This window comes from Amia ocellicauda, chromosome 2, assembly GCF_036373705.1.
Source record: "Amia ocellicauda isolate fAmiCal2 chromosome 2, fAmiCal2.hap1, whole genome shotgun sequence".
Taxonomy (NCBI): Eukaryota; Metazoa; Chordata; class Actinopteri; order Amiiformes; family Amiidae; genus Amia; species Amia ocellicauda.
The window spans coordinates 46,367,606-46,393,570 of record NC_089851.1 but is presented as its reverse complement, the minus strand read 5'-3'; the positions used below and the strand labels follow the sequence as shown (position 1 = coordinate 46,393,570).

The following is a 25,965-nucleotide window of genomic DNA, read 5'->3' as shown; positions in this document are numbered from 1 at the left end:
GTGCGCTGTACTAACACACACACTGATCTGTGGAAGGCTGAACCAACACGTCGCTGCAGTGCTGGTCCCTACCCATTCATTTGTCTTGTCACATCATGCTGCAGAAACGGGGTGTCACTTATTCTGGGTATTAAAACTGATATTGTGACAACAAATAGAACTGTTGAGTGGTGTGAAATCAAAGTGTGAGAGAGATACAGATAGATATATAGAGATAGATCGAATTTTTGCTATTTTCTCAATAGGAATATTGTGGCCAAATCCTGTTATGTTTGACTGTTTTTATTGTTTTCATATACCATCAACTAGACCAGGGAATTGAATACACAGTCAGAGATGGTTTCATGAGTCATCCTCCCTTGTTATATTTTGCTAGTGATTCTGCTTGGTAAATAAACTCCTGAATGTGAGATAATGTGATTTGGATAAAACAAATACATGACTATGTTTTCCAAGTAAAAAAAAAAAAAAGTTTTAAATAATAAATAAACAATGACTGAAATGTCCTGAGCACTTTTGTTGGAAATGAAAGGGCGTTTGTTTTCAATGTCTGTCAGTAGATTTAGTTAGTGGCTGGTTAAAGTTAGTAAGATAAACATCAAATATGGCTCAGAAATGATCAAGAAATCAGTCATTTTTAAACAGGGAAATGCAGTTAGAGCTGAGGTTCCCAAACGTTTTGGCTGGCGCCCCCCCTATACATTTGGGTATGTTGAACTGCACAAACGTTTCAATTTTATTTATTTTTTTGTTACTGCCATTTCATTTTTTGTTAATGTGTTTCCAAAATATTGCAGCAGAGAGTCCTGGCGAGCTCGTTTCACACAACTAGTTGACATTTTGGACCTGCAAGTTATACTTATGCATTTATTTTACCGTAATTATCACCTCACCTAAACTGCTGTGTATTTTGGTGTGAAACAACCAATACAGGCGATGCGTCGCGACAGTCCTCTATTCTGATTGGACGGGACTGGATACGGAATAATCCAATAACCAAGAACCAATTTCCACTCTTGGGAGTCGTGACAGGAATTCATTTTTAATGTGTGTAAGTGTGGAAAAAGTCATTTTACAGATAGGTCGATGCAAAAGAAATCAGTTTATTCAATGTGATTTCAGAGGGTTGGCAATGAACAGTTTTCGGATCCCCTCTCCCCACAGTTTGGGAACCTCTGAGTTAGAGAAACACATTCCTATTGCAAATTTTTGAAATATATTACAGTTGACTGACAGCATCACAAAACTATAGATTTTTCCTATTTCCCATTAAATGTTGAAGTTGGTGTATGTCTTTAGGATCAATACTACCCGTTTTATTATTACTTATGGATTACTATTAACATATAAAGCAAAATTAAATGCACTGTTTTATACTACTATCATTTTACACTACTCATTAAAACTAGCATGTTACAAACAATCATTGCATGTAAAAATGAAATATCCTTCACACAGATTTGTTTGTTTAATTTACTGAACCTCCTCAGTAAAAACAGAAATTAAACTTCAGATAATTGGCTGGTATTGTTCCACTCTGTCCAGAAGCGTGTCTGAGTACCCTGGAGAATAATACCTAGAAAGGAATCAAAATCAAACAATAAACAAAAACTGACTTACACAATGCTGAGTGTATGTTTATTGACATTTCTAATGGAGTATAGATGGTAAAAATATAAGTGACAGACGGTTTAGCTGAAATATCCTTTTGTCAATTTTGTTAATCGGAAAATAAAATAATTTGATCAGGAGAGTAACATCTGAGCGCAGGTTTGGCAGTAAACAATTACCATGTCCACACTCCTTTCCTTGTGCCCTAGTATCTCCTATTCTTCATTTCCTTTTCCAGTTCAATTCTCCTTCCCTCTAACGCCTATGCTTGGCCTGCATGTTGCATAAGCCAGGTCAAACTGATACAAACATTTGTTTCAATTGCAAGAAAAGGAGGCACAGTTACAGATAGGAAGGGGGAACTACTGCTGTTCACACATAGCAAGAAGGAAGCAAAGGAACAGAACATGTATACGGAGAAATCGCTCCCTTAGAAAGGCCTGGATTCAATCAGAACTCACCTGCTAATAGCAATGTACAGACCTGTACATCACAGAGCTTACATTTAGGAGTGCAAGAAAGTAGCACCTTACAAAAGATGATGCTGCCACTGAGTTCAGGTTTGTAGTTTTCTATTAGCAGGTGGCCTAAACGTTTGTAACTGTGTTGGGCAAAAATAGTTTGGGGACACAGGAAGAATCTTTACCTGACTATTTCTTCAGGGTAGCAGTTGTTAATGGAGTTGATGAACTCCTTAAGAGCTGATCCAGGCTCTGCTTTGATCTCCTGAATCTTCTTCAGGCCCCCACTCGTGACAAAAAGACGCCTGGCTTTACTATCGTGAGGCAGGACCTGTGGGACCAACAGATACAGACACAGTCAGAGAGGATGCGGAGACCCACGCACTTTACATAGAATATTGTGCCGAGTCAAACTTTCAATGAATGGAAGACTCTACGCCGCTTTTTTCAATATATATACCGTAATTAAACTGATTTATTGCCCATTGTATTACACACACATAACAATGACTTTAGCTGAGCATTAACTTTTATTGGAAACAAGCTACTGCAGTAAACAAGCATGGTTTCACATCTCATTTAACACCATGTTGTGTTTATTTTATTTTAAAATTGTCAAATATGTTTCCTTCACTCTGCTGTATTTTTGTTATTAAGATTAATTCATATATAATTCCTGTGATGTTGTGTAACTTAAAGGGATATTTAGGTAATCCATCAAAATCTTTTTTTAATTCTGTGTGTCCAGTTTGAAGAAATTTGAATTTAGCATTTCGTTAGCTCAGCACAATTGATGGAAGTCGGCTAATAGACCTTTTAAATACTCAAAAGCAGTTTTTGGTGTGACTATATAGATCTTTATATATAAATCAATATGAGTAATTAGCAATAGATTTACTTTTTTATGTATACTATACAAATCAGATAACTCACTAAATTAAGTGTGATGTCCATTAAAAATGACAGATTATCCTCAGTAATAGACACCCCTTTTACACTGATCTAAAGTGACCAAATGAACCCAAGGCATCCGAGGGGCCGTTTTCTGCTCACCTTGCTGAACTGGCCCACCACGTGTTTGAGGATATTGGAGGGGGCATCGTGTAACAAAGGCTCCAGGGCTGGCAGATATGTGCATTTCTGCAGGATGTTCTTCAGTGCCTTCTTGGCCTACAAGATTGAAACATGAATGGAAACTTGCTGGCATCTGCCTTAAACAATGACAGGAATCCAAAGCCTATCGAGCTTCGCATTCCTGCGTCTTGACAGTTGGAGGGGGTTTCTATTTTCACAAGAAAGAAGAAGTGAGAGAGGGAGAGAAGAAAGCTAATGCAGGCAGAAACAAAATCCTGCGGTCCGATCGGTGGAACATAATTCAGCTGTCTGAAAATACTTCACATTAAAGATCAATGCTGTGTAGACGATACAGTGTGTAACACACACCATGGTTAACTGGGGCAACAGATCCTCCTTTTACAGAGCTGTGTTTTGTTGATGTGCATTTAATTCGATTAATTGGATTCCTCACAACAACCTGCACAATACAAAGGGGCAATACAAAATTAAACAAAATATAAAACACGGTATTTACAGTATAACAATATATTGAAGGCATACAGTTAGACCTTGCAGTAAATGCTTGATCTTGTTCATATAAGTTATAGAAATTCACATTTTGTTCCATTCAATTGAGTGTATAGACCAGGCCCAGAGCAAATCAAAGCCGTGACCCACCTGCCAAATGTAAATTAAAAACACTGAGCCTGGAGGCAGGACACATGAGAGAGGAGGAAGAATCACAAACTGCAGGATACTGAGAGCCATTTGGAGAAATTAGGTTTTTGCAAAAATATTCATGTGGTTCTCCTTGGTTTATTTTTTCAATTGCAGTGGAGAATTCTATATAATACATTTGATTTCAGGGAGCAGATTTAAATCCACCCCAAGGGAGTGATAAAAGTGATTACCTGCTGGGTGCAAAGATTAGGCCTCTGGAGGAATGTGCGCTGCCCCGGGGGTTTCTAAATCATAGGTTCAAACGCCGGATCAGAAGCCACCGTCGCAGCTTGAGTCAGGGTCAGGGCTCACCTTCACCTGCAGGTCCTCGGAGGTCTCCGTCTCCATGTACAGTGACAGCAGCTTCGGCAGCACGTTGGCCACCGCCACCGCCCGTGCGTGCTCCGGAGTGTGCCGCCCTATCTGCCCCAAGGCCCAGGCCGTCGCTGCCTTGATGTGGTCCTCCGGCTCCTCTGACAGACAGATAGCCAGCTGTGACACCCCCTGCAGTGACGGTAAAGATAAAATCCTTATAGGGAGGCTTCAGTGTGAACCCCATTCCAGGCCTCACCCTGGATCCCAGAAGGAAACACAAACTGCAGTCACATAACTGACTTCTTTCACAATGTCAGTGGAATTTGCGGAAAGGTTCAGGGTGCAGAGAAGCGCTTCTCTGCAGGGGAGTTTAGGGTCCCTCTCTCCTTTGTGCTTCATGGGTTTTAGTGACTCTTCTGGCCAGGATGACTGTATTGTAATGGTCCCTGTCTGTCTGAAAACATTGTGGAAATGAGCGCTCTGTGACATGCTGTGAAGGACGCTGCACCAAATAAAAACAAACTGATGGATTGATGGATGGATGGATGAATTGATTCAGCCTGATGTCTGTAACAGAATGAGCAGACGACGGTGACACCAACCTTGGACACGATGACGGCCATGGCCAAGCTCTCGGAGTGTGCTGCCACGTATCCCAGCATCATGATCCCGGGCAAGCGCACGTTGCCCCTGCAGTCCCCGATGTAGTAAATGGCCGCCGCCACTCCGCCTGCATTCACAATCAGCTGGGAGAGCTGCCACAGGGAGACAGTCGACTCAACACAGGGATGAACACAGACAGCAACATTCACACTGGGAGATCTAGGTTTTCCAGCCCGACCACCACCTATTGTTTTTCAGTTGTTCTCCTCAGTTTGCTGAAATACTATCCCAACAGTTTCATTTTCATTTTTTTAAGGAGTTAGGTTCACAGAAAGATACAGGTTAACATATATTCATTAACACCAAAGCACTGGAAAAACTCCAATGTCAACATCTACCGAAACTGAATTACTATTTCTGTTTTTACAAAAGATAGCAAATAAAAACTATAAAAAGGGAAATAATTGATCTGTGAGGTCATATGAATTCTGCCCAGTCACCCTCAGAGTAATTGATTAAAATAGTTGTGATTATAAATCATAATGTTTCTATTTGTGTTGAAAAGATTTCCAAAACTCTTTGTTTAAAGTAACTATAGTAGTGGCATGTTAAAGTAATCAAAACATTTCCAGGGTTTCCAGTTACATAGCTGTGATGTCAGAGGCACAACACAAAACTCTGAAGTTCAGACATTCTGCAAACCTGTAGAAGTATGGAGGTGTTGTAATACATTTTTAGAAATTCTGTGCATTAATTAACTATGTACAAATATGTAGGCTGGCCATTTAAAAACATCTGGACAATCATTAAAATAATAAAACAAAGTATTAAGGGTAATGGAGTTTCCTTTTAGGAAGACATCAGTGTAAATGTAATATTGCAACATTTTTAATAAGGGCTTTTCTTCTCTTTTTAATCCTCTTATAGTGAAAAATCCTCCCTTAACAAGTGCAGCTGTTTGGATGGCAGAGTGCCCAGACACTGTCTCTGAAGGGCAGCGGTAGATTAGATAAAGGAGGGGAGGAGGATATTTATAAAAAGTCAAAATGCTTCAGAGAATCATGAATATAGCCTCTCTCTCACAGACACATCAAACTGCTTTTCAGTCATCAGTCATCGGTGTAGGACAAAGAAAAAGTAATTTGCTGAATGGAAGCACGTTCATTTTCCCTCCTGTTCAAATTCTTTCTTGTAATGCACTTTTTTGTGATTTTACATGATTGTCAGCTTGGGATGGCTAGAGACCACTTCTTCCTAACCATTCAAAAAAGGACTTCTACATGAGGGAGAGGCAATGCAGTGAGGAAGCATTTTAGCATTACATAGGGGATCTTTAGAGAAGCAACACTCATTTACTTCCCCGGCACACTTGACACTTCTCACCTCCAAAAATAAAAATCCCATTTGCAAAATAAAGCAGAATAGCTTTAAAGATTATTTTTTTTAACTAATGAAAAATGACCAGACTGGTATTAGAATCAATTTTGAGAACACAGTGAAATAGATTTTTAAACACAGAAGTGAATATTACAATATATTCCTGACAAACGCTGACCTATTTTATTGTAACTCCTGCAACTTTGTTTTTGGTTGGGAGTTCCAGAGTTACGTAGCGTGTGAAATGTGTAAAATCTGGGGATGTGCTGCATGCAAAAACAGACCTTACCAACAGCTCCTTCAAGGGACTCTGTAGTGAATCCCAAACTTGCATGTAATGGGCACTGGACAGATTTCTCCAGAACAGAGCCGTCACTCTTACCTCCGGAGTGTGCTTACTGATCTCACGCATCAGAGTTGCAACGTTTTTCTTCACATACTCATCAGGGTCTTTCAGACAAGTGAGCACCGCAGGGAAGATTTCTGCCTCAACCACCATCTCTGCTAGATCCACAGAGTGCTTGGAGATCTGGCTGAGAGCAGAGAACACCTGGCGCTGTGGAGAGAGAGAGTCGTCACACAGGCGGCACTTTGGAACAGTCTCCTGAAGGGTCCCAGGAGCCACGCCTGCTTTCACCCACGCACAAGAGGATGATAGTGCCGCAAGAGCACACTTCCTATCAAGGAGTACCAAAGGAAGACTGGACGCAAAATGGTGGGAAATTATTTATGATGTCTTTAAATTTTTGGCTATGTTGATATACTGGTGTAATAGTTGTGACAGTTTAAAAACACTTTGAAATGGTATTCCAGCTGTACCACAAGTCAAGACACAACTTCTCCACTACTGTTATCAATTAAAAATACCTTTATGTTTTGTTGTACTAAATTTATTTTCAAACATACACCGAAGCCAGCCACCTTAAATAAGTGCATGAAACTTATGGGAGGATTTGTATTGTAACGCGTAGGTCAAAGGTCTGTGAAAATGTACATTGTAAACCAAGGGAAAGAATTAGACACTATTCAGTTGATGTGATAGATATGCAACAATCTGCAGGAGACAATGGTTTGTTTTTATTCTATACCCAGCTGCAATGCGGAAAAAAAATGATATTATTGGGAGTAGTAACTGGATATGGAAAAAACACTGATGTAATTATAGTGTGAAGCTGAATGTATAATATGTGAAAAGTACTAACAGATCTGTGCATGAGCAGTGATTACGCTATTAATGGTAATTGTAGTTAAATACAGGGGGGCGTGATGCACAGGGAAGGAGAAACACATTGTGTGCAGGCTCACATTTCACATTTCTACCACTGTGTTCCACAAATCATGGTGATTCATCATGACAACAGACAGGCCCAATGCTACTCTCCTCCACTGAGTGCCTGGACACAGCGTGAGAGTGAGCGCCATGAAGAGGCATGATGTGTGTACCACCATTACTCTGTGATCGCCCGCTCAGAAAGCTGTTATAGCAGCTCAAATCCTGGACTTGAAGTTTTTACACTCCTGCTTTCTTTCTTGCCGTTTGGCCTAGATCCATTCAAGTATTCTTAGGCAGCCATGTAGAGATGGTGGAGACACAAAGGGGTGTACACCAGGAGAGACACACAGAGGGGTGTACACTAGGAGAAACACGGAGGGGTGTACACTAGGAGACACATGGAGGGGTGTACAGGAGAGACACAGAGGGTTGTGCACTAGGAGACATGGGTGGGTGTTCCCAAGGAGCAGACTTATGGAGGTCCTACCTTCAGTTTGGCATCAGGGTTGAGAATCATCTGGGCTAAGTGAGCAATAGCCCCAGCATCCACCACCGTCTGGGCCAGCTCTGGAGAATGTTTGGAGATGTCGCTCAGAGCCGAGGCAGCAATCCTCTTCAAAGCCACTTCTGGCTCCTGGACACACAGAACTAGAAGGGGAACAGCTCCCGCATCGACAACAGCCTGCGCCAGTTCTGTGGACCGCCAGGAAAAGAATGAAGTGTGTATGGGTGAATGACCCTTGGGCAGGCCATCTCTCACTCTGACATCCACTAGGAGGATGTGTGTGTGTGTGTGTGTGTGTGTGTGTGTGTGCGTGTGTGTGGGGAGGAGGAGTGAGCTGGCTACTTGATCACCACATCTGCATTTCAAATCAGCCCTGTCAAGCTGCATACAGCATGAAGACCAAGCTGCTGCTCAAAAGGACACAGGTCACAGGGTGGGCCCCACTAGAATGCACACATTTCAGGAAGGCTGGACTTGTGCAGTGTGCTGCTTTGTCTGGGGCTATTTCAGAGGCATCAGCGAGAGCACATTATAGTCAGTAACAACAACACTCAGCCAGTTTAGCTATACTTTCCCCATTTAAAGGCTGAAGTGAGCTGCTTATGCTGATGCCTTGGAGAGTCTTTACTGGGTTCATAACAAAACAGAATAACAAACAATAGAAGGAATTACAGATACATAATATATACAGATATATATAATATATCCACATATTATCCATCTAAACCATCTAGAATCAAAATATATCTATGAATTTAATTAAAATTTGATACAAGACCTGACTGCCCATTTAAGTTTCCACCTAAAAAAAAATTGGGAATAAATTATGAAAATGGTTGAAAAAAGAACCAGATGCAAGGAGTTAAAATAAAATAAAAAGTTTGGTCATCTTAACAAGGCAGTCTTTGGAATTCTGGAGCACCTCATTAACTTTACTACACATCATAATAATATTTAAATTACATGGTATTTATAGTCATTTTAAGTTAAATTACATGGTACACGGATAAAAGATGGGATGATGAGATCTGAAGGCTTTTTGTACTAGGAAAGACAGCTATTGTTTTAATGGGCTGCAAAGAGTTTTCTGAAGGATAGTGTCTGTTACTTTTTATTAAATTTCTCAGCTATTTGTTGATTTATTTATTGATTTAGTGAGTTAGTTATTAGCAGTTGCCCAAACCAAGCAATGACTTATATTTGACACAAATTATACATGTCATAATATGATAAGAGCAAGAAAATATAATATGCCACTTTAGTCCTAACTGCAATGAAACTGGCAAACAGCAAAGTACAAAAGTAAGGGGCATGATTTCATTAATGGCCAGTTACATCAGTGCTACGAACAGTGGGGTGGAAAAGGGAGCTGAGGAAGATGCATGTCGATCAGCTCACAACACCCCTGGAAAGATCCACTGGACACTCAAGGGAGGGCCCAGGCACTGCTCCATCAGGATCAAACACTAATTGCACACATTTAGCACAGGCCTGCATTTTCACACTGAAAGGCGGGCTTTAGGCTACACGAATCGCAACATATCTACAGATACAGTGACAGACAGAAGGAAATCACCATGCTAGGAAAACCGCATTGACACGCTGTCACTGGGCGGTGAGATGGGTTATTGTGGTCATGCAGAGATGGGAAATATCCCGAGCATAAATCAGTGGCATATGCAAAGCAAAGTAACATGAAAGCTCCTTATGGCAGGGACTGAGGGAACGGGGGGTTGGGCCGAGGTAGTGGATTTGGGATTTAATAAGCTCGGACAAGACAGGCTCATTTTTTGTTTTAATCTTTTTTTTTTTTTTTTTTCGGGCTTAACATACAGAAGAGATGATTAAAATTTCAAACGATCAGTCAAACTGAACTTAGCATAAATAATGCAAACCTTTGAGGTATAGCTGTCATCACGTTTCACAGCAAAACCAAAGTCCTTCAACAGTGAACATGACCAGAGATAATGATTAACACAGAGAAGCAGAGATGATAATTAACACAGAATTCTATGGAACAAATTCCAAGTATATGAACTATTTCTGTTTTGTTATGGGTTTTCTAATGGTGAGTTAATAAAATCATGTATTTATTTTTATAAGGATGAAACCTTAAAAAGGTGTCAAAATACAAGCTTGAAGCGTATATTTACATGAAACAATAATTTCTAAAATATATTTAATTGTGTGGCCAAATCTGTGTGGTCGTTTTATGTCACTAAATATACTGTAAATACTTCTGTTAATTGAAATAATACTTTTTAAAATGTTTCTCTCTTAGTCCAAGATCAAATCCAGACCCAGATAATCTGGTTCTTCAGTAAAATAGTTGCAATCATAATGAAATTAGAGAGAGAGTGAAAGAGCGATAATACTGGAATGCTACAGAGATTATATACATCAAGTCATTTCTGCATTAAGCAGCACGGACTTTAAAATGCAACTATAGAATTAGACAATAAAAAAAACTCATAGCCTATATTTTATATCTGTATACATTATTATCTTTCCTTTGACAGAGTGCTGTAGAAAATCTACAATTAATGAGCGGTGTTGAACATGACATACCCGCATTATTCCAGTCCACTCTAGCAGTGATGCAGCAATACATTTTTATGTCCTACCTTCATAAAAAATAAATTACTCTTATATTTTTCTTGGGAAGCCTGAGAAAAAATGTATAAACAAGATTCCAGAAGCAAAAGTCCATTAAATTAATTAATAAGACTGTAATCAGCTATTTAAGTCAGAGTAGTTTCTAATTAAAACCATAAGAAAATATATATTGCTTTGTTAGATCACTCACAGAGACTAATTATTTCTGTATTCAGTGTGAACACTGTGGGTGTGGCTGCATTGCACTGCTAGCATTATAAGACAAAGGAAATTGGTTTGAGTGAAGATGACCACAGAATGCAGCTCTGATGGTAAAAAACAGGTATAATATTATATATATATATATATATGGAAAGCTCTATTTTAGTGGCTGCTATGCAGTAGTGATAAACAATAAAATTAAAAAGTACACAAAGTATATTTCTGACGCTTCTTTCAAGGTAAAGCAGTTTTTGAAGATTCACATGCGGAAGTATGCAGGTGCTACACAAATTACCATGTGCATTAGTTTGCATATATTGGCATATAAGACATGCATATAGTCAGTTTTGCCAAGGAAAATCATGTTTGCATTTTTCAGCATCATGCAACAGACTTGTGGGTAAAAGCCCTAAACACATGCCTAGACTCAACCTAAATTACTGGTATCAGGGAGCAGATTTCAAATTGATGGGTTGGCCACTGCAGTCCCCTGCTGGAGTGAATTTTCACATAATTTATACATAAACAAAAACAAAAGGATTTACAAATTGCCATAGACAGACACAGGACAGTACAGGTGAGAGGAAGCCATCTTGTTGTGTTCCTCGTTTTAGACAGTCTTGGCATTCCTGATTTTGATTTAACTGCCTTTATTGAAGCTAATCTTGTTTGTAGTTTGCCTTAATTTAAGTCAATTCAGTACAGCTGCTGAGTTGGTGAAAGTAAATTGGTCAAAAGAAAGGTGATTTAGTTTAGGACTTGCCGGATTTCGTTTAAGTCAGTTGTGCCAGGTGGATCCAGTTGGAGCCAGTTAGGTGTTAACTGGGGGTAGGTAAACAAAAGGGTGCTTGCAGCTCCTGCTGAGAAAGAGCTGCGCTGTTTCTCTGTGACAAAACAAAAGTCAAGCAGTTGACCAGGGGACAGAAACCAAGAGCACCAAAAAAAAACAAAAAAAACTTGCGAACTTTAGAAGCATGTGGCCATTACAGTATCAGGTTTGCAGAATGATTGCCTTCCTGGATGAACTCATCCAAGAAGATTTCATTTGTGAACTTTGTCAGCATGTTGAAATCCTAGAGATCAAGGTACATGATCTTGAGGCCCAGCTTGATGATCTGCGCTGTATTAGTGATATACAGTGAGGGAAAAAAGTATTTGATCCCCTGCTGATTTTGTACGTTTGCCCACTGACAAAGAAATGATCAGTCTATAATTTTAATGGTAGGTGTATTTTAACAGTGAGAGACAGAATAACAACAAAAAAATCCAGAAACACAAAATTACTGTCAGTCTCCCTCGGTCTGGGGCTCCATGCAAGATCTCACCGCATGGAGTTTCAATGATCATGAGAACAGTGAGGAATCAGCCCAGAACTACACGGGAGGATGTTGTTAATGATCTCAAGGCAGCTGGGACCATAGTCACCAAGAAAACAATTGGTAACACACTACGTCGTGAAGGACTGAAATCCTGCAGCGCCCGCAAGGTCCCCCTGCTCAAGAAAGCACATGTACAGGCCCGTCTGAAGTTTGCCAATGAACATCTGAATGATTCAGAGGAGAACTGGGTGAAAGTGTTGTGGTCAGATGAGACCAAAATCAAGCTCTTTGGCATCAACTCAACTCGCTGTGTTAGGAGGAGGAGGAGGAATGACCACAAGAACACCATCCCCACCGTCAAACATGGAGGTGGAAACATTATGCTTTGGGGGTGTTTTTCTGCTAAGGGGACAGGACAACTGCACCGCATCAAAGGGACGATGGACGGGGCCATGTACCGTCAAATCTTGAGTGAGAACCTCCTTCCCTCAGCCAGGGCATTGAAAATGGGTCGTGGATGGGTATTCCAGCATGACAATGACCCAAAACACACAGTCAAGGCAACAAAGGAGTGGCTCAAGAAGAAGCACATTAAGGTCCTGGAGTGGCCTAGCCAGTCTCCAGACCTTAATCCCATAGAAAATCTGTGGAGGGAGCTGAAGGTTCGAGTTGCCAAACGTCAGCCTCGAAACCTTAATGACTTGGAGAGGATCTGCAAAGAGGAGTGGGACAAAATCCCTCCTGAGATGTGTGCAAACCTGGTGGCCAACTACAAGAAACATCTGACCTCTGTGATTGCCAACAAGGGTTTTGCCACCAAGTACTAAGTCAAATACTTATTTCTCTCATTAACATGCAAATCAATTTATAACTTTTTTGAAATGCGTTTTTCTGGATTTTTTTGTTGTTATTCTGTCTCTCACTGTTAAAATACAACTACCATTAAAATTATAGACTGATCATTTCTTTGTCAGTGGGCAAACGTACAAAATCAGCAGGGGATCAAATACTTTTTTCCATCACTGTAGAAGAATTGGTCAATCAGCCCATGAGAGAGATGGTGTGCATGCTAAAACCTAAAAGAGTTAAGACCTTAGAGCAAGAGATAAAGAGTTAGGAAAGAAACTAAAGAGCAGAACCTCCACAGTAGTTTTCTCAGAAGTACGTCCGGTACCACATGCATAGCCAGGGAGACAGGCAGAGACACATCCACAAAATCTTGGTGTAGGGAAGAGGGTTTTAGATTAATGGAGCATTGGTCTTTCTTCTGGGATAGATGGGACCTGTACAAACCAGACAGTCTACATTTAAACAGAAGGGGGGCTAATGCATTGGGAGAGCGTATGTGCCGAGTAATTGAGAATCTTTTAAACTAGGGATCAGGGGGGCAGGGAGCTCTGACAATGGGAGATGTTCCACTAAGGAAAGAAAACAAAGGGAAACTGCTAGTAGGAAAGTCCTGAAATGTTTGAACCTCAATGCCAAGAGTATAAGGAACAAGATGTTAGACCTAGAAGCCACAGTGCTGGCGTGTGACTTGGCGTTGTTGGAGTGACAGAAACATGGCTTACAGAAAATTATGGCGATGAATGCGAGTTGAAAGGATACACACAGTTTAGGAGAGACAGGCACAATTGAAGAGGTGGTGGGGTAGCATTATATGTCAAAAATGACACTGAGGCAGAAGAACTCAAATTAGATCCTAGTAATGAAACAGAATCTTTGTGGGTTAAACTTTTGAATAAAAGATCCGAAGGATTAGTGGTAGGAGTGTGTTACAGACCACCCAACTCAGATATTCAGCAAGATGTTGCATTGTACAGTGTAATCAGGACTGCATGTAGCAAGGATGTAGCTGTCATAATGGGGGATTTCAATTTCCCAAACATAGCCTGGAAAGCCCAGTTGGGACTACGGAAGCAGAAATAGAAATGGTTGAGATGGAAAATGACTGCTTTCTAACTCAATTTGTCAGGGAACCAACCAGAGAGAGCGCATGCATTGATTTGATCTTTTCAAATGACCAAGACAGAGTCAGAGGGACACTAGTTAGAGAACCAATGGCAAACTGTGATCACAATATGATTAGCTTTGATGCATACTTTCAATAAACAAGGACCAAGTCTAAAACAAAGATCACCAATTTTAGAAAAGCAAACCTTGAAGGTATTATGCAGCACTTAGAAGAGTTAGACTGGAGCACACTGGATACAGATTCAGTTGAAAATGGATGGTTATATTTTAAAATGTTGGAAAAAATTATTAGACAGAAAATAAAGGAGCATCTTAATGAAAACCATATTCTTGGAGATAGTCAACATGGGTTTAGATGAGGCAGATCATGTCTTACTAATTTATTAAAGATCTTTGAACATGCAACTGCAGCTGTAAATCATGTGAAAGCATATGATATGATATACTTATATTTTCAAAAAGCTTTTGATAAGGTTCCACACCAAAGACTGATGCGCAAATTGAAAGCTGTAGGCATTCAGGGTAATGTAAGTAGATGGATTATGAACTGGTTGATGTATAGGAAACAGAGGGTGTCAATTAGAGGAGTTGCTTGGAGTGAGGTTGTTAGTGGAGTTCCACAGGGATCAGTACTAGGGCCTGTGCTTTTTCGAATCTATATTAGTGATCTGGACTCTGGGATAGTTAGCAAACTAGTCAAATTTGCAGATGATACAAAAATAGGTGGCTCAGCATGTCGGCAGCACAGGTTATTCAAAGGGACTTTGGCAGATTAAATTCAATGTGGACAAGTGCAAGATATTACATGCAGGTAACAAATATGTCCACTATAATTACACTATGGGAGGAGTAGGACTAGATGAAGTAATGCATGAGAAAGACCTAGTAGTCTATGTGGACTTCTCACTTTCTCCATCCAAATAATGTGGGGGAGCAATAAAAAAGGCAAACAGAATATTAGGGTATATTGTCAGAAGTGTAGAATTTAAAACATGGGCAGTAATGTTCAGACTGTACAATGCACTAGTTAAAGCTCATCTGGAATACTGTGTACAGTTCTGGGCTCCACACTTCAAGAAAGATATCGCTGCTCTAGAGGCAGTTCAGAGTAGAGCAACCAGACTTATTCCAGGTCTGAAGGGAATGTCCTACTGAGACACTGAGGGAACTGAACCTTTTCATCCTGGAACAGAGGATACTACGTGGGGACTTGATTCAAGTCTTCAAAATCATGAAAGGCATCGACCACATCAAACCAGAGGAGCTTTTCCAGATCAGCAGGGACACACGAACCCAGGGACACAAATGGAAATTGGGCTTCAAGGCATTCAAGACTGAAAACAGGAGACACTTCTTCACACAGAGAGTTGTCACACTCTGAAACAAACTCCCCAGCGATGTGGTAGAAGCTGAAAGTTTGGGAACATTCAAAAATAGACTGGATAGGATCCTTGGATCCTCAGTTATTAATGGACACCAAACGAGCATGATGGGTCGAATGGCCTCCTCTCGTTTGTAAACTTTATGTTCTTATAATTAATAACATTGTATTTAAAGTCTCCTTAGTGTATATAAAGGCAACAGTATATCATTATTTCCTGCACTGCTATGATCAAGGGGTGTCACACTGCCTAACATAAAGAGCCTGGTTGAGCTCAAGAAGCAGAGTTCCCCAGGGTGTGAAGAGAAGCAGAGGACAACTACAATATGGGGAAGGTGGGAGGGAGACTGGCGTTACACTGTGCTCCTGTCATACCCGTGTTGTGTCTGGCAATGTACCCCAGGGCCCAGGCTGCAGCCTCCTTCACTCCAGGATCAAACTCCTCTAGCGAGATCACTAGGGCGTCCAGCGCCCCGCAGTCCACCACTGCCATGGCCAGCTCTGGGGAGTGCTTGGCCACAGCCCTCAAGACGAAGGCGGCAGCTTTCTTGTAGAACCTCTGTGGAGAACAGCACAGACATGTCAGTAGCATCAGACCCAACACTCCTCCTCTGGAGAGACCTAGCAGCATGCCAGCGTAGTGTTGAGTTTTGTAGCAGGAGAGGCACGATGCTGAAGCTTACGCATATGTATGTCAGAAGTCATTGCTGTACCCTATTGCACTCACTCACTCACTAACTCACATGAGTTAGTTCACAACTAACCAGAGCACTTCATTCAATGAACCTCTTTGTGCATACATGTCAAACGGTCCAATCACATACAGACACATTCCAGACAGAACAGCTAGAGGCTCCCCAAAACACACACCTGCACCAGCCTCGTCATATGTCATAGAGATCCCTTTTGTAAGGAATAGCGGATGGTATGCCATTTACACATCACATGTCCGATTCTTTCCAGCTGAAATATGGTTAAATCTTGGAGGTTTGCAGGACTAAACTCCACATGAGCCGAGCTAATTCACAAAACCCACTCAACCCTTCCCAAAATACAGCCGGTCTTCCATGACCTTGAGCTAATGTGATGATACCACAAATAGTACCAGCTAACACAGAGCCACTAGCCCGTTAGATTTTTCAAAAAGTTGGGCCGATCCTAAAGCCCAAACGCTTCCATCCTTCAGAATAAAACTGGTGATTCTGAACTCTCAGAAATGAGTCACACTTATAAAACCCTGGCCAGTGCATCTGCCACAGAACCACTTCCAATCCGCTCCTGACAGGAATATGAACTTGTAATAACTGAACCATTCCCCCTGATGCCAGCTTTGTTTGTTCCATTTGTTTCTCATTAAACACATATCCAGCCTCAGAAGTGCTGGAGTTCCTTAGCTTGTTAATCATTTGTTTATGAATGAGTCACTGCAGTTAAAGGGGCCATGGTCAGGATGAATGGCTTTCATACTTACGGGAATAATAATCATTTTTATTTTTTAAATTAAGGGGGTAGTTTTGTCTTTCTGGAGTGGTTTGCTTTATAACAAAGCACTGAAATCTGCATCCAAACATTGCCTTCAATTAACAACAAGAATATAAATATATGTGGATTGTTCTGACAGTTACGTTTGTTTTCACAACTAATGTGTCCTACATAACCTGATTCGTCAGCCGAAGTTTTTTTCACGTAACGTCAAGTGACATTAAGGGTCTTACATTCTGCTCAGCCAAGGAGTACACAAGCTGTGGAAGAATGTCTCCCTTAACAACTGCCTCTGCCAGGTCATCGTTGTAATTGGCAAGCCTTCCAAGAGCCAGAGCTGCTGTCTGCTGAATAGTTGGGACCACGTCCAATAGAAGAGGCCTCAGCAGGGACATTACACCTAAACCGAAGAAAGAAAGGTTTTGTGTGCAAGGAAAGGCAGCATTTTTTTAAAGTCACACACACATATACACACTTGATTGTGACATATTTCTGAAGTTCAACCTCAAAACAAAGAGCCATAAGAAGAAATGCTCAGTTTAATACATTACCACTCCCTCACGGTAGCATTCCTGTAGAGGTAAACACGCAACTGGATCATTTAAGTTCTAATATCCATTTTAGACCGGTAATATTGGAAGATAATAAGGACAATTTAACAAGCTGAAAAAATGGCAACTAAAGTATTTCAAAATATTTAATTTTGAAAAACTGTATTTTACTCAGATAAATAAGAGTGCAATACATTGCCCATGCAGGTCCACTGTAAGATTGATATAAAATAGTCCATCTGTATATTTGTCCTTGATATCTGGAAGTTATTTTCATCCTCTCCTGAAGGACTGTGGATTGCCTCTGCATAGCTCTCTCTATTTCATAAATACCTGAGGCCTACTGTTGAGTCCACCGAGACCCTTGAGCAAAAGATCTTAATATCAAAACTTAATATGAAAAAACTGATTTCATATGAATCAACTGCCTAAAATATACAAATACAAAATGTACTCAATATTTCTATCTGAGCGGGAAACATAAAAGATTATACAGTGTATGGTTAGACTGTCAGTAGTGTGCCTTAAGTGAATTTCACTTCTCTGGATCTAGGAGACCATACAGGGGGACAATGCCCTATATAACCACCTCTGAACAACCAAATCCTACATGTGTGTCATATGGGACAACATAATGGGCAAAATGTGCCATACTGGACATAAGTGCAGCTACATCTTCGCCCCATAGTGTATGCCCAGGTATTCTTTTTACCATTGTAACTGTATATAGAGCTGATTAGTGTAGTGCGTTAAAACGATTGAATGCTCTGAATGTGCATTATATATTCAAATATCAACACTTTTTTAATGCATGCCTAAAATAGCAAACATGATGACGTCATTAATATGACAATGAAAAACGGCCCTTCTTACCTGCATTTTGCAGAGTTTCGATGTTTTGTGGCCTTGTAGCAAGTTCTGCGACTGTCTGCACGAACTGCGTCCTTGCCTTTTGATACTGTTCAAACACTGACACAAGTGCAGAAAAAATAGTTTCTGTAGACAGACATACATACAATATACCGAACACCTATATAAGTTAATCCAATTGAAAGCAGAGCTATATTGTACTTTTTTTATTTTCAAAGATGTAAACGAATGAGGCGTTTTCACATCCACTTTCATTCACCATCGTATAGGTGTGCTGGTTGTTTTACTTAAGTACGATCAACTTGGAAAACAGATCTGAAAAGATTACATTATATTCATGAAAAACAATAATTCATGAATAATATTGGAATGTGGTTGCGGAAGCAGTTTTCCAACACGAATTCTCCACTTCGCAAGACAGAACCACAAAAAAGTAATGTTTTATATCACTCACAACTCACCAATGTGATCAGTTAGTAATATATTTTGAAAGTGTCCTACCTTGCAAGACTTGTCTTTGACTCATGGCCGTGTGTTGTGTGTGCAGTGTGTTACGTGTGTGCAGTGTGTAACTCGGCTCGCCGCACTGTGTCGATAGCAACCGCGGCTTGGCTACAGAGTAACCGTCGGCTTGGCAACAAACCGGAAGCAAACGCTGAAAGTCTCTGCGGCCGCTGACGTCAGCACCGGGCGCGGCGGGTCCGAGGCGTCACTTCGCTTCGCTTCACTTCAGTTCTGCTTTATTCTATATCTATGCTTACGTCGTTCACAGCTCCGCGCAGAGGGATGCAGTCGCACAGAGAGAGTGAAGGCTTTTCATGTCAACATCACGCAAAGACGTGATTTCAAAGACATTACAGTACAATTAACCTACACTATTGTAAGTCCACCTTTACAAAAATAACCTCAATGTTCAGGTTAGCTTTTACTGCACTTTAGTAATACATCCTACTGCAATGAATGATGTAACAACTGCTGGCACAATACAGTTCAGTCCCAGGGTGTTAAAGGGAGGGGGGAATAGGAAAAGTTTATAGGTAAGGTAATAAAACAATGTAAGGATAATTCCCATTCACATTCCTACGGGGGTCGATTATGCTGATAAAGAAATCTGGGGCACCGGGCTGTCCTATGGCCGGTGAAGAAGGGAATGGTGTTCTTCTTTGATTGTAACTTCTGTTACATCTGCGTCTTATTTATTGACAATTGGAATTGGATTGAGTGGAACTGAAATCAACAGGTTGCGGCTCCTTACCTGAACCGTGTCCACCTGTGCAATGTATCTTTAATCGTTAATTATGACTGATATTATTCTTCACAGTCGCACAGAGTTAGTCTGAAAAACCTCAGATATAAAACTAGACACTTCGTATCTGTGTCCCGTTGTTTGTGTTGATTTTAGAATTAAAAGCCTTATGACGAAACAGAAAATAAAACAGTTTGCACAATGAGGTTTAAATTATAAAAAATCGAAAAACTAAATAGGTGGTCCTCTTATATATTTGAAACGGATCTTTATAAATTAAGTGGTGAATTCCGGTTAATACTTAAATAGGAAAAAAAGAAAAACGCTCTTGTGCTTTGACAGTGTGGCAGACGCGGCCCAGAGAACCATTTGCACACAACAATTACACACCGAGTAAAGAGGCCTCCACCTGTGTTAAACTGTAGTGATTCACAAGATTTCAGTATGAATTCATCAGTTTCTGTAGGTTCTTTCTGCTGGGTAATGCATTACAAAACAAAGACTCAACCATGACCACCAAGCTTTCAAAAGATTCAATAGCTGTTGGGGGAAAATAATAAAATAATAATAATAATAATAATAATAATAATAATAATAATAATAATTCAAAGACATCGGAGCACAGTCAATATGACCAATGGAAATTGCATGGCACCACAGAAACACTGCCTAAATCAGGCCATACCTCCAAACTGGGTGACTGAGCAAGAAGGAGACTGCTCAGAGAGGCTAGCAAAAGGACAATGGCAACTTTGCAAGAGCTACAGGCTTTTATGGCCAAGACTGGTCTAAATGTGTATGCGATCACAATATCCCAAGTATTCCACAAATCTGGCCTGTATGGTAGGGTGGCAAGAACAAAGTCATTACTCAAAGTCCAAAAACACTTTCAGGAGAGTCTGAAGTCAAGGTGCAAACCCAACACAGCACATCACCCAAAGAATACCATCCTTACTGTGAAGCATAGTGGTGGAAGCATCATGTTATGGGGATGTTTCTCATTGGCAGGTCAGAATGAAAGAGAAAATGAATGGAGCATACTACAGAAAAGTCTTGGAGGAAAACCTGCTCCCCTCTGCAGGAAAGCTAAAACTGGGATGGAATTTAACCTTTCAACCACCTGAAGAACACAGCCAACACAATGCTGAAGTGGGTAAGGGACAATAAAGTATATTGTCCTTGAGTGGCCCAGTCCTGACCTAAATCCAATCAAAACTTGTGGATTGCTGTCTGTTAACACTCCCCAAGGAACTTGAAGAATGGTCAAACATGGCCAAATCTAGGTGTGCAAAGTTGTTAGAGACATATCCCAACAGACTCACAGCTGTAATTGCTGCCAAAGATGCTTCCACCAAGTATCATCACAGGGGGTGGAGACTTATGCATTTATGAAATTTCAGTTTTGTATTTGTAAACATTTTTTCCCCTTAACAGTGTGGAGGTGTGTAGATAAATTGCATAAATCCTAATTTTAATACATGCAACTCTTGGCCACTGACACAACAAAATGTGAAAATAGTTAAAGAGGATGTAGACTATCTATACACACTATTAGTATAATATTCCACTGTTCTGTGGCAAAATCTATACTTATAACTTTCTATTTATTGTTAATACAATAAAAAAATCTGTTACAAATGTTCCAAATAATAAATACATATAATTTAAATATAACATTTTTAAATAATCTGCTTTACAATATGGTTTCACTAACTGGATATGTATTAACAAATTAGGAGAATGTCATCCCAAAGATGCAGATAATTGAAATATTTAAGTTTAATATTTTTTACAAATTATTATTTAATAACATCCAGTCCAAATATAAAATATAAATTTTTATACCGCATACAAGGATGGTGATTCAAAGCAAAATATTGAAATAACCTAAATGGGATTAGGACATATTCTTTGTGGATTAATTCTGAAGCAAAAGGCAATAGTTCTAATGTTTCTAATGATTAGTCTCCACATTACACAAGACAGTTCAGGGTTTATCTCAAAAGAGATAAATTGTTAATTGAGTCGGGCAAATCATATATATTTTGTATGCTTTGTTTTAACCAACAATCGTGTAGAGTATAATCCGAGTTTTAGAGAATTACTGCGGGAACTGTCAGTTATATTAATGCCATAAAAACAATGCACACTAACCACACTCTTGCTATTATGCACACACCATTGTTGTTGTTCCTTATTTTAACTTTCATCACTGCTCTGAATTAAAAAAATAAAAATCTGAACGAAAACATGACTACAATAGAGAGGGAGAGGTTGCCTAATCCACACAATTCAGTGAAAGTCAATCTCTTTTTGGCTTCACAGTGAAAAGCATATTCTTATAACAAAGCCCTGAGGAAATTGCATCTTTATTATTTCAATTATTCGTTTATTTATGCAATGTATTTGTATATTTGTGAATCTTAATTTTAACGTATAACCATTGTTAATGTGATTTGTTTATTAAAATGTTTAGGTTTTTTTTAATATTTGAAATTACCATTAATTTCTCGTCGTATTTTGCTGTGAAAATAAAGGCAGTTAAAATTGTCTGTAGCCATTTTTCAGTTTTTTAACTGGTTGACTAAATGTATTAAACAATTTTTCAAATGTACTCGTGCATTTTTAACGAGATATATAGGTGCTGTTCTGCAAAAACTTTCTATCCTTGTTAAGTCCTGGTATATGTCGTAGCATACATGATTGGCTCTAATCACGATTTGTATGTATCTTTCATTATACGCGATAAAACCTGAAAACGGAAACTAATAAAATATCTTACATTATTGTTATATATGTATATTATTATGTTTGTATATACATATATACAACAATCAATAAACAATAATAATGTATTTATTTGTACTTGAAGTTTACACAGCATTAACAAAAATGCAAAAATACAAATACCAACATCAATTTAAGCATTTCAAAAGTGCAAAAGTACAATTCATATAAAATACAAAGCATACATAGTGCAATGAGGTAACAAGTGCAGACATAATGCATTATATATTTATATGTAATAATTTGCTATATATTCGTTGTTCAATTTGGCTTTAATATAATGAACGAGTATTGAATGAATGTCATAAAATATCAAATCTATTTGACCAAAGCTTATGTACCACCAATGTTAGATTTCACTACAGAAGTGTATAATGACATGTGACCTTTTGCGTAAGCAGTATTATCCAGTTAAGTACAATATCCTGTTGCTGTTTGTTGATTTTAACACTAGAAATGTTTTTGTTTCCAGCTGTTTCTAGGGTGGATCCATAAGTATGAATGCATGCATTATGTCTAACACAAAACACCGGACAAATGCACCGATACGTAACAAAGAGCACGATCCCCCCTCAGATCTGCACACTGGCTACTTATCATCTAATGAGGAACTGCCAGCAGTAAAGACGTCCCCCTCTTGGTCCTCAGGCCAGCCAGACAAAGCCGTTTTGACTTCTTCATTATGTGAACATTGACGAGCACGCATGTTTCTGTGGGATTTCTGAGAAGCAGCACTGGGGGCTGGGGCTGAGCATATGGTGGATGGTTTAACTCCTTCAAGTCACACTCTGAGGGTAACCTTCGCAAACTGCGAGAATTGGCATGAAGAAGACACAAAACGAGTTTATTTTCCACGCCATGTCTGCTTATTGGGATCTATACATGTTTCTTCAGTGTGGCAACATCTCCTTGACATTGCAATCACATTTAGCTACAGGGTCCTCTGCCCCGGTCCCAGAGAGCCCATAGCCAACAGGTTATATACGCCACCCTTAATCATTTATTCGTTTTTTAATGTAAACCTGTATTTAAATTAATTTCGGTACATTTGTAGAGAATGTGGAACAAACATCCAACTACCCTTCACCCCACCAAAGAACAGACTTCCCTTAAATGCACACGTGACTTGCTTAATTGATAATTAAATTCCCAATTGTATATAAACTGGTGATTTACTGTGAACTATGAAGCTAGCCGAAGACGGGGGTTGTACACTTAATCATTACTTAGAACCGAGACGCCGGTGCCGGTACCAAGTCCAGGTTTCGTCTCCAGTCGTGGTTTATGAGAGAAATGTGCATTCATGTAACTCCTGTAGCCCTTCTACTAATTGTCTTCATTCTTTCTCCCCATATACCTAACTTCATCACTGTTGCCCTCCTTCGTATAGCTCTCTTGCTATGTTTTTCAGCAAATCTCTCTCTCTCTCTGTCTCTTCTCACACATCTATTCTGCAGAACAGGAACCTGATGTAAACCAGCCGGCGGCTTTTCATTTTATTAATTACTTTGTTACATGTATGTTTGGAATGCTACTGAGATGCAATGGTTCCGCAATATTGCAATGTTCTTTTTATTCTGGATCTGCGGGATTTTGTTTTCTCTAGAGCACGTAAGGAACACGTCAGAAATCTACGGAAGCGTATTGCTGCCAAAGGGGAAAAAAAATAAATATGTATTTGTATTTTGGGGGCGTATATAATTCTGTCGTATGGCGATATTAACCCTAAAAACTACAAATGGTTTTTGGCAAGCAAACAAACAAACAAACAAACAAACAAACAAATAAATAAATAAATAAATAAATAAATAAATTCCCTGGCAGCAATACGCCCCCAAAATACGTTTTTTTTTTCTGTGGCAGCAATATGCTTCCGTAGAAATCAACACTGTTCAAAAGTGAAGTTATTTTTTCAAAAGTTAACATCATCATCAGTATTAAAATCACCAACCCGTGGTACCTTCCCGCAAAAAACACACGGTCAGATTGCCATTTTGGACTATTGCCTAGTATAACACACTGTCGACTCACTGCGCATGCTCTTGCTAGCGTGTGAGAACCCGTATGAGGAAGCTCGATTGGAATTCTCAGCAGCTCTAGGTAGACGGGGCAGCGTGGTGGATATATTTCGATATATTATATGTTTTTTATTATTTATTAATGTACTTACTTATTTAAGGAGACGTGTAGCTTGGCTGTACCGTCGTAAAGCACGTCAATGCGTGTGTTAGCTGTGTGGATTTCACCGACGGCTGTGCTGGTAATGAACGATGGCTTTTCTATTCCTCCACCGAGCTGCGTCATTAGCTCTCCGCTGCGGCCGGGTGCTCAGATCCGCGGCGAGCAGGGCTTAGTTACGCTACGGTATTACACGTGTCGGGGAGAATACTTGCCTGACTGTAGTCCAGGCGTCTAAATAAAGCCATTTATCGGAACAATTTAACCCCAGGCTCTTCCATCTCCATCATGCCAACCTGCGTCCCTACCACTCTCTCAATAACTGCGCGTCACGGCCCTCAACACCAGCCCTGGTTTGCCATCCCTGTATTCAGCATAGATCCGTGCAAGACGGCTGCTTTATTGCACATGATCTCCTTATTGCTGTATTTAACTTATGCATTAACCCCCTAATTATTTTACTTCTGCAAGTTGTTGAATGCATTGCTGATCTCGAAACAATTCTCCATGTCTCAGCAGATAAATGGAGTGCAAAAATGACAGGGCAATACAGACATCAGGTACAGGCCCAGTTAATGGCTTTCACTTGCTAATCTGCCTGGCATATAATTTAATGATATCAGTCTAGTATAAAACACACCATCACAATATTTTTAGTGGAAAAAATAAGAGCGATGTAAATGATACATTTTAATTATAAACCGAAGCTGAGCAATATAATGAATACATGGCACGTATATAAACGTGTTTTAGATAGTTATTTCATTATTATTGATGTTTTTATTAAAATACAATAGGCCAACGTTAAGGTGAATTGATGTGTTATGCTATGTGCTTCAATTAGGTTATGTGATGGTTACCAGTCAATTACACGACCTGTCTCAAATGTTTTATTGGATACAAGAGGAGTCACACATATGAAGTGTAGTCAAATCTAGGAAATATTAGCCTTTTTTATTTTGCCATTGAAAAGTTTTTTTTTCAGACATGGTGCAATACAAGATTAAATCTCGAGAGCATAGGGCGAGCCAGGGATGCTCATTACAAGCAAGTTATTAGATTGAAAGGTTTGTGGGTTGAATTAATAGCTTCCCTTATTTCTGGAAAACTAGTTTTCACAGGGCTCTGGGGTAATTATTAACTGTGATCAGATGAATGGTTGGGGCACCAGGTCTGATCCAGAATTATCAAGAATAATCAAGCGTTAGACCGTTCCAATGCCCGCCCCACCTACGGGCTCGTTAACATGTCATCAATTTTGGGTATTTCCCCTTTAGTCCTCTTGTACTTGTACTGGACGAGAGATGATCCTAGAAGCCGGTCTGGCAATTGTTGCTTATGCCCATTTAATACACTGGTGACATTCAGAGTGAGGAGGAAGGGACGGTCTGTGTGTTTAAAACATGTTTCCTCCCGGTTAGGCCTGCAATATTATTTTT

General features: G+C 39.7%; 1 protein-coding gene across 3 annotated transcripts; it reads right to left on the bottom strand.

Annotated features, from left to right (window-relative positions):
• Window positions 1-1,023: 1,023 nt before the first annotated feature.
• On the bottom strand, window positions 1,024-24,973 carry spag6 (sperm associated antigen 6). Of its 3 annotated transcripts, none has more exons than XM_066724726.1 (11): window positions 24,519-24,973; window positions 18,319-18,414; window positions 17,128-17,294; window positions 15,788-15,971; window positions 7,904-8,109; window positions 6,526-6,699; window positions 4,766-4,918; window positions 4,161-4,352; window positions 3,126-3,242; window positions 2,258-2,403; window positions 1,024-1,576 (listed from the first exon to the last, which is right to left on the bottom strand). In XM_066724726.1, coding segments are annotated over exons 1-11 (1,503 nt in total). In that variant the 5' UTR covers window positions 24,520-24,973; the 3' UTR covers window positions 1,024-1,509. The 3 variants fall into 3 exon arrangements, with proteins under 3 accessions (XP_066580823.1, XP_066580812.1, XP_066580831.1); XM_066724715.1 differs by lacking the exon at window positions 24,519-24,973 and adding an exon at window positions 18,817-18,957; XM_066724734.1 differs by lacking the exon at window positions 24,519-24,973 and adding an exon at window positions 18,777-18,789.
• Between the last annotated feature and the right edge of the window lie 992 nt (window positions 24,974-25,965).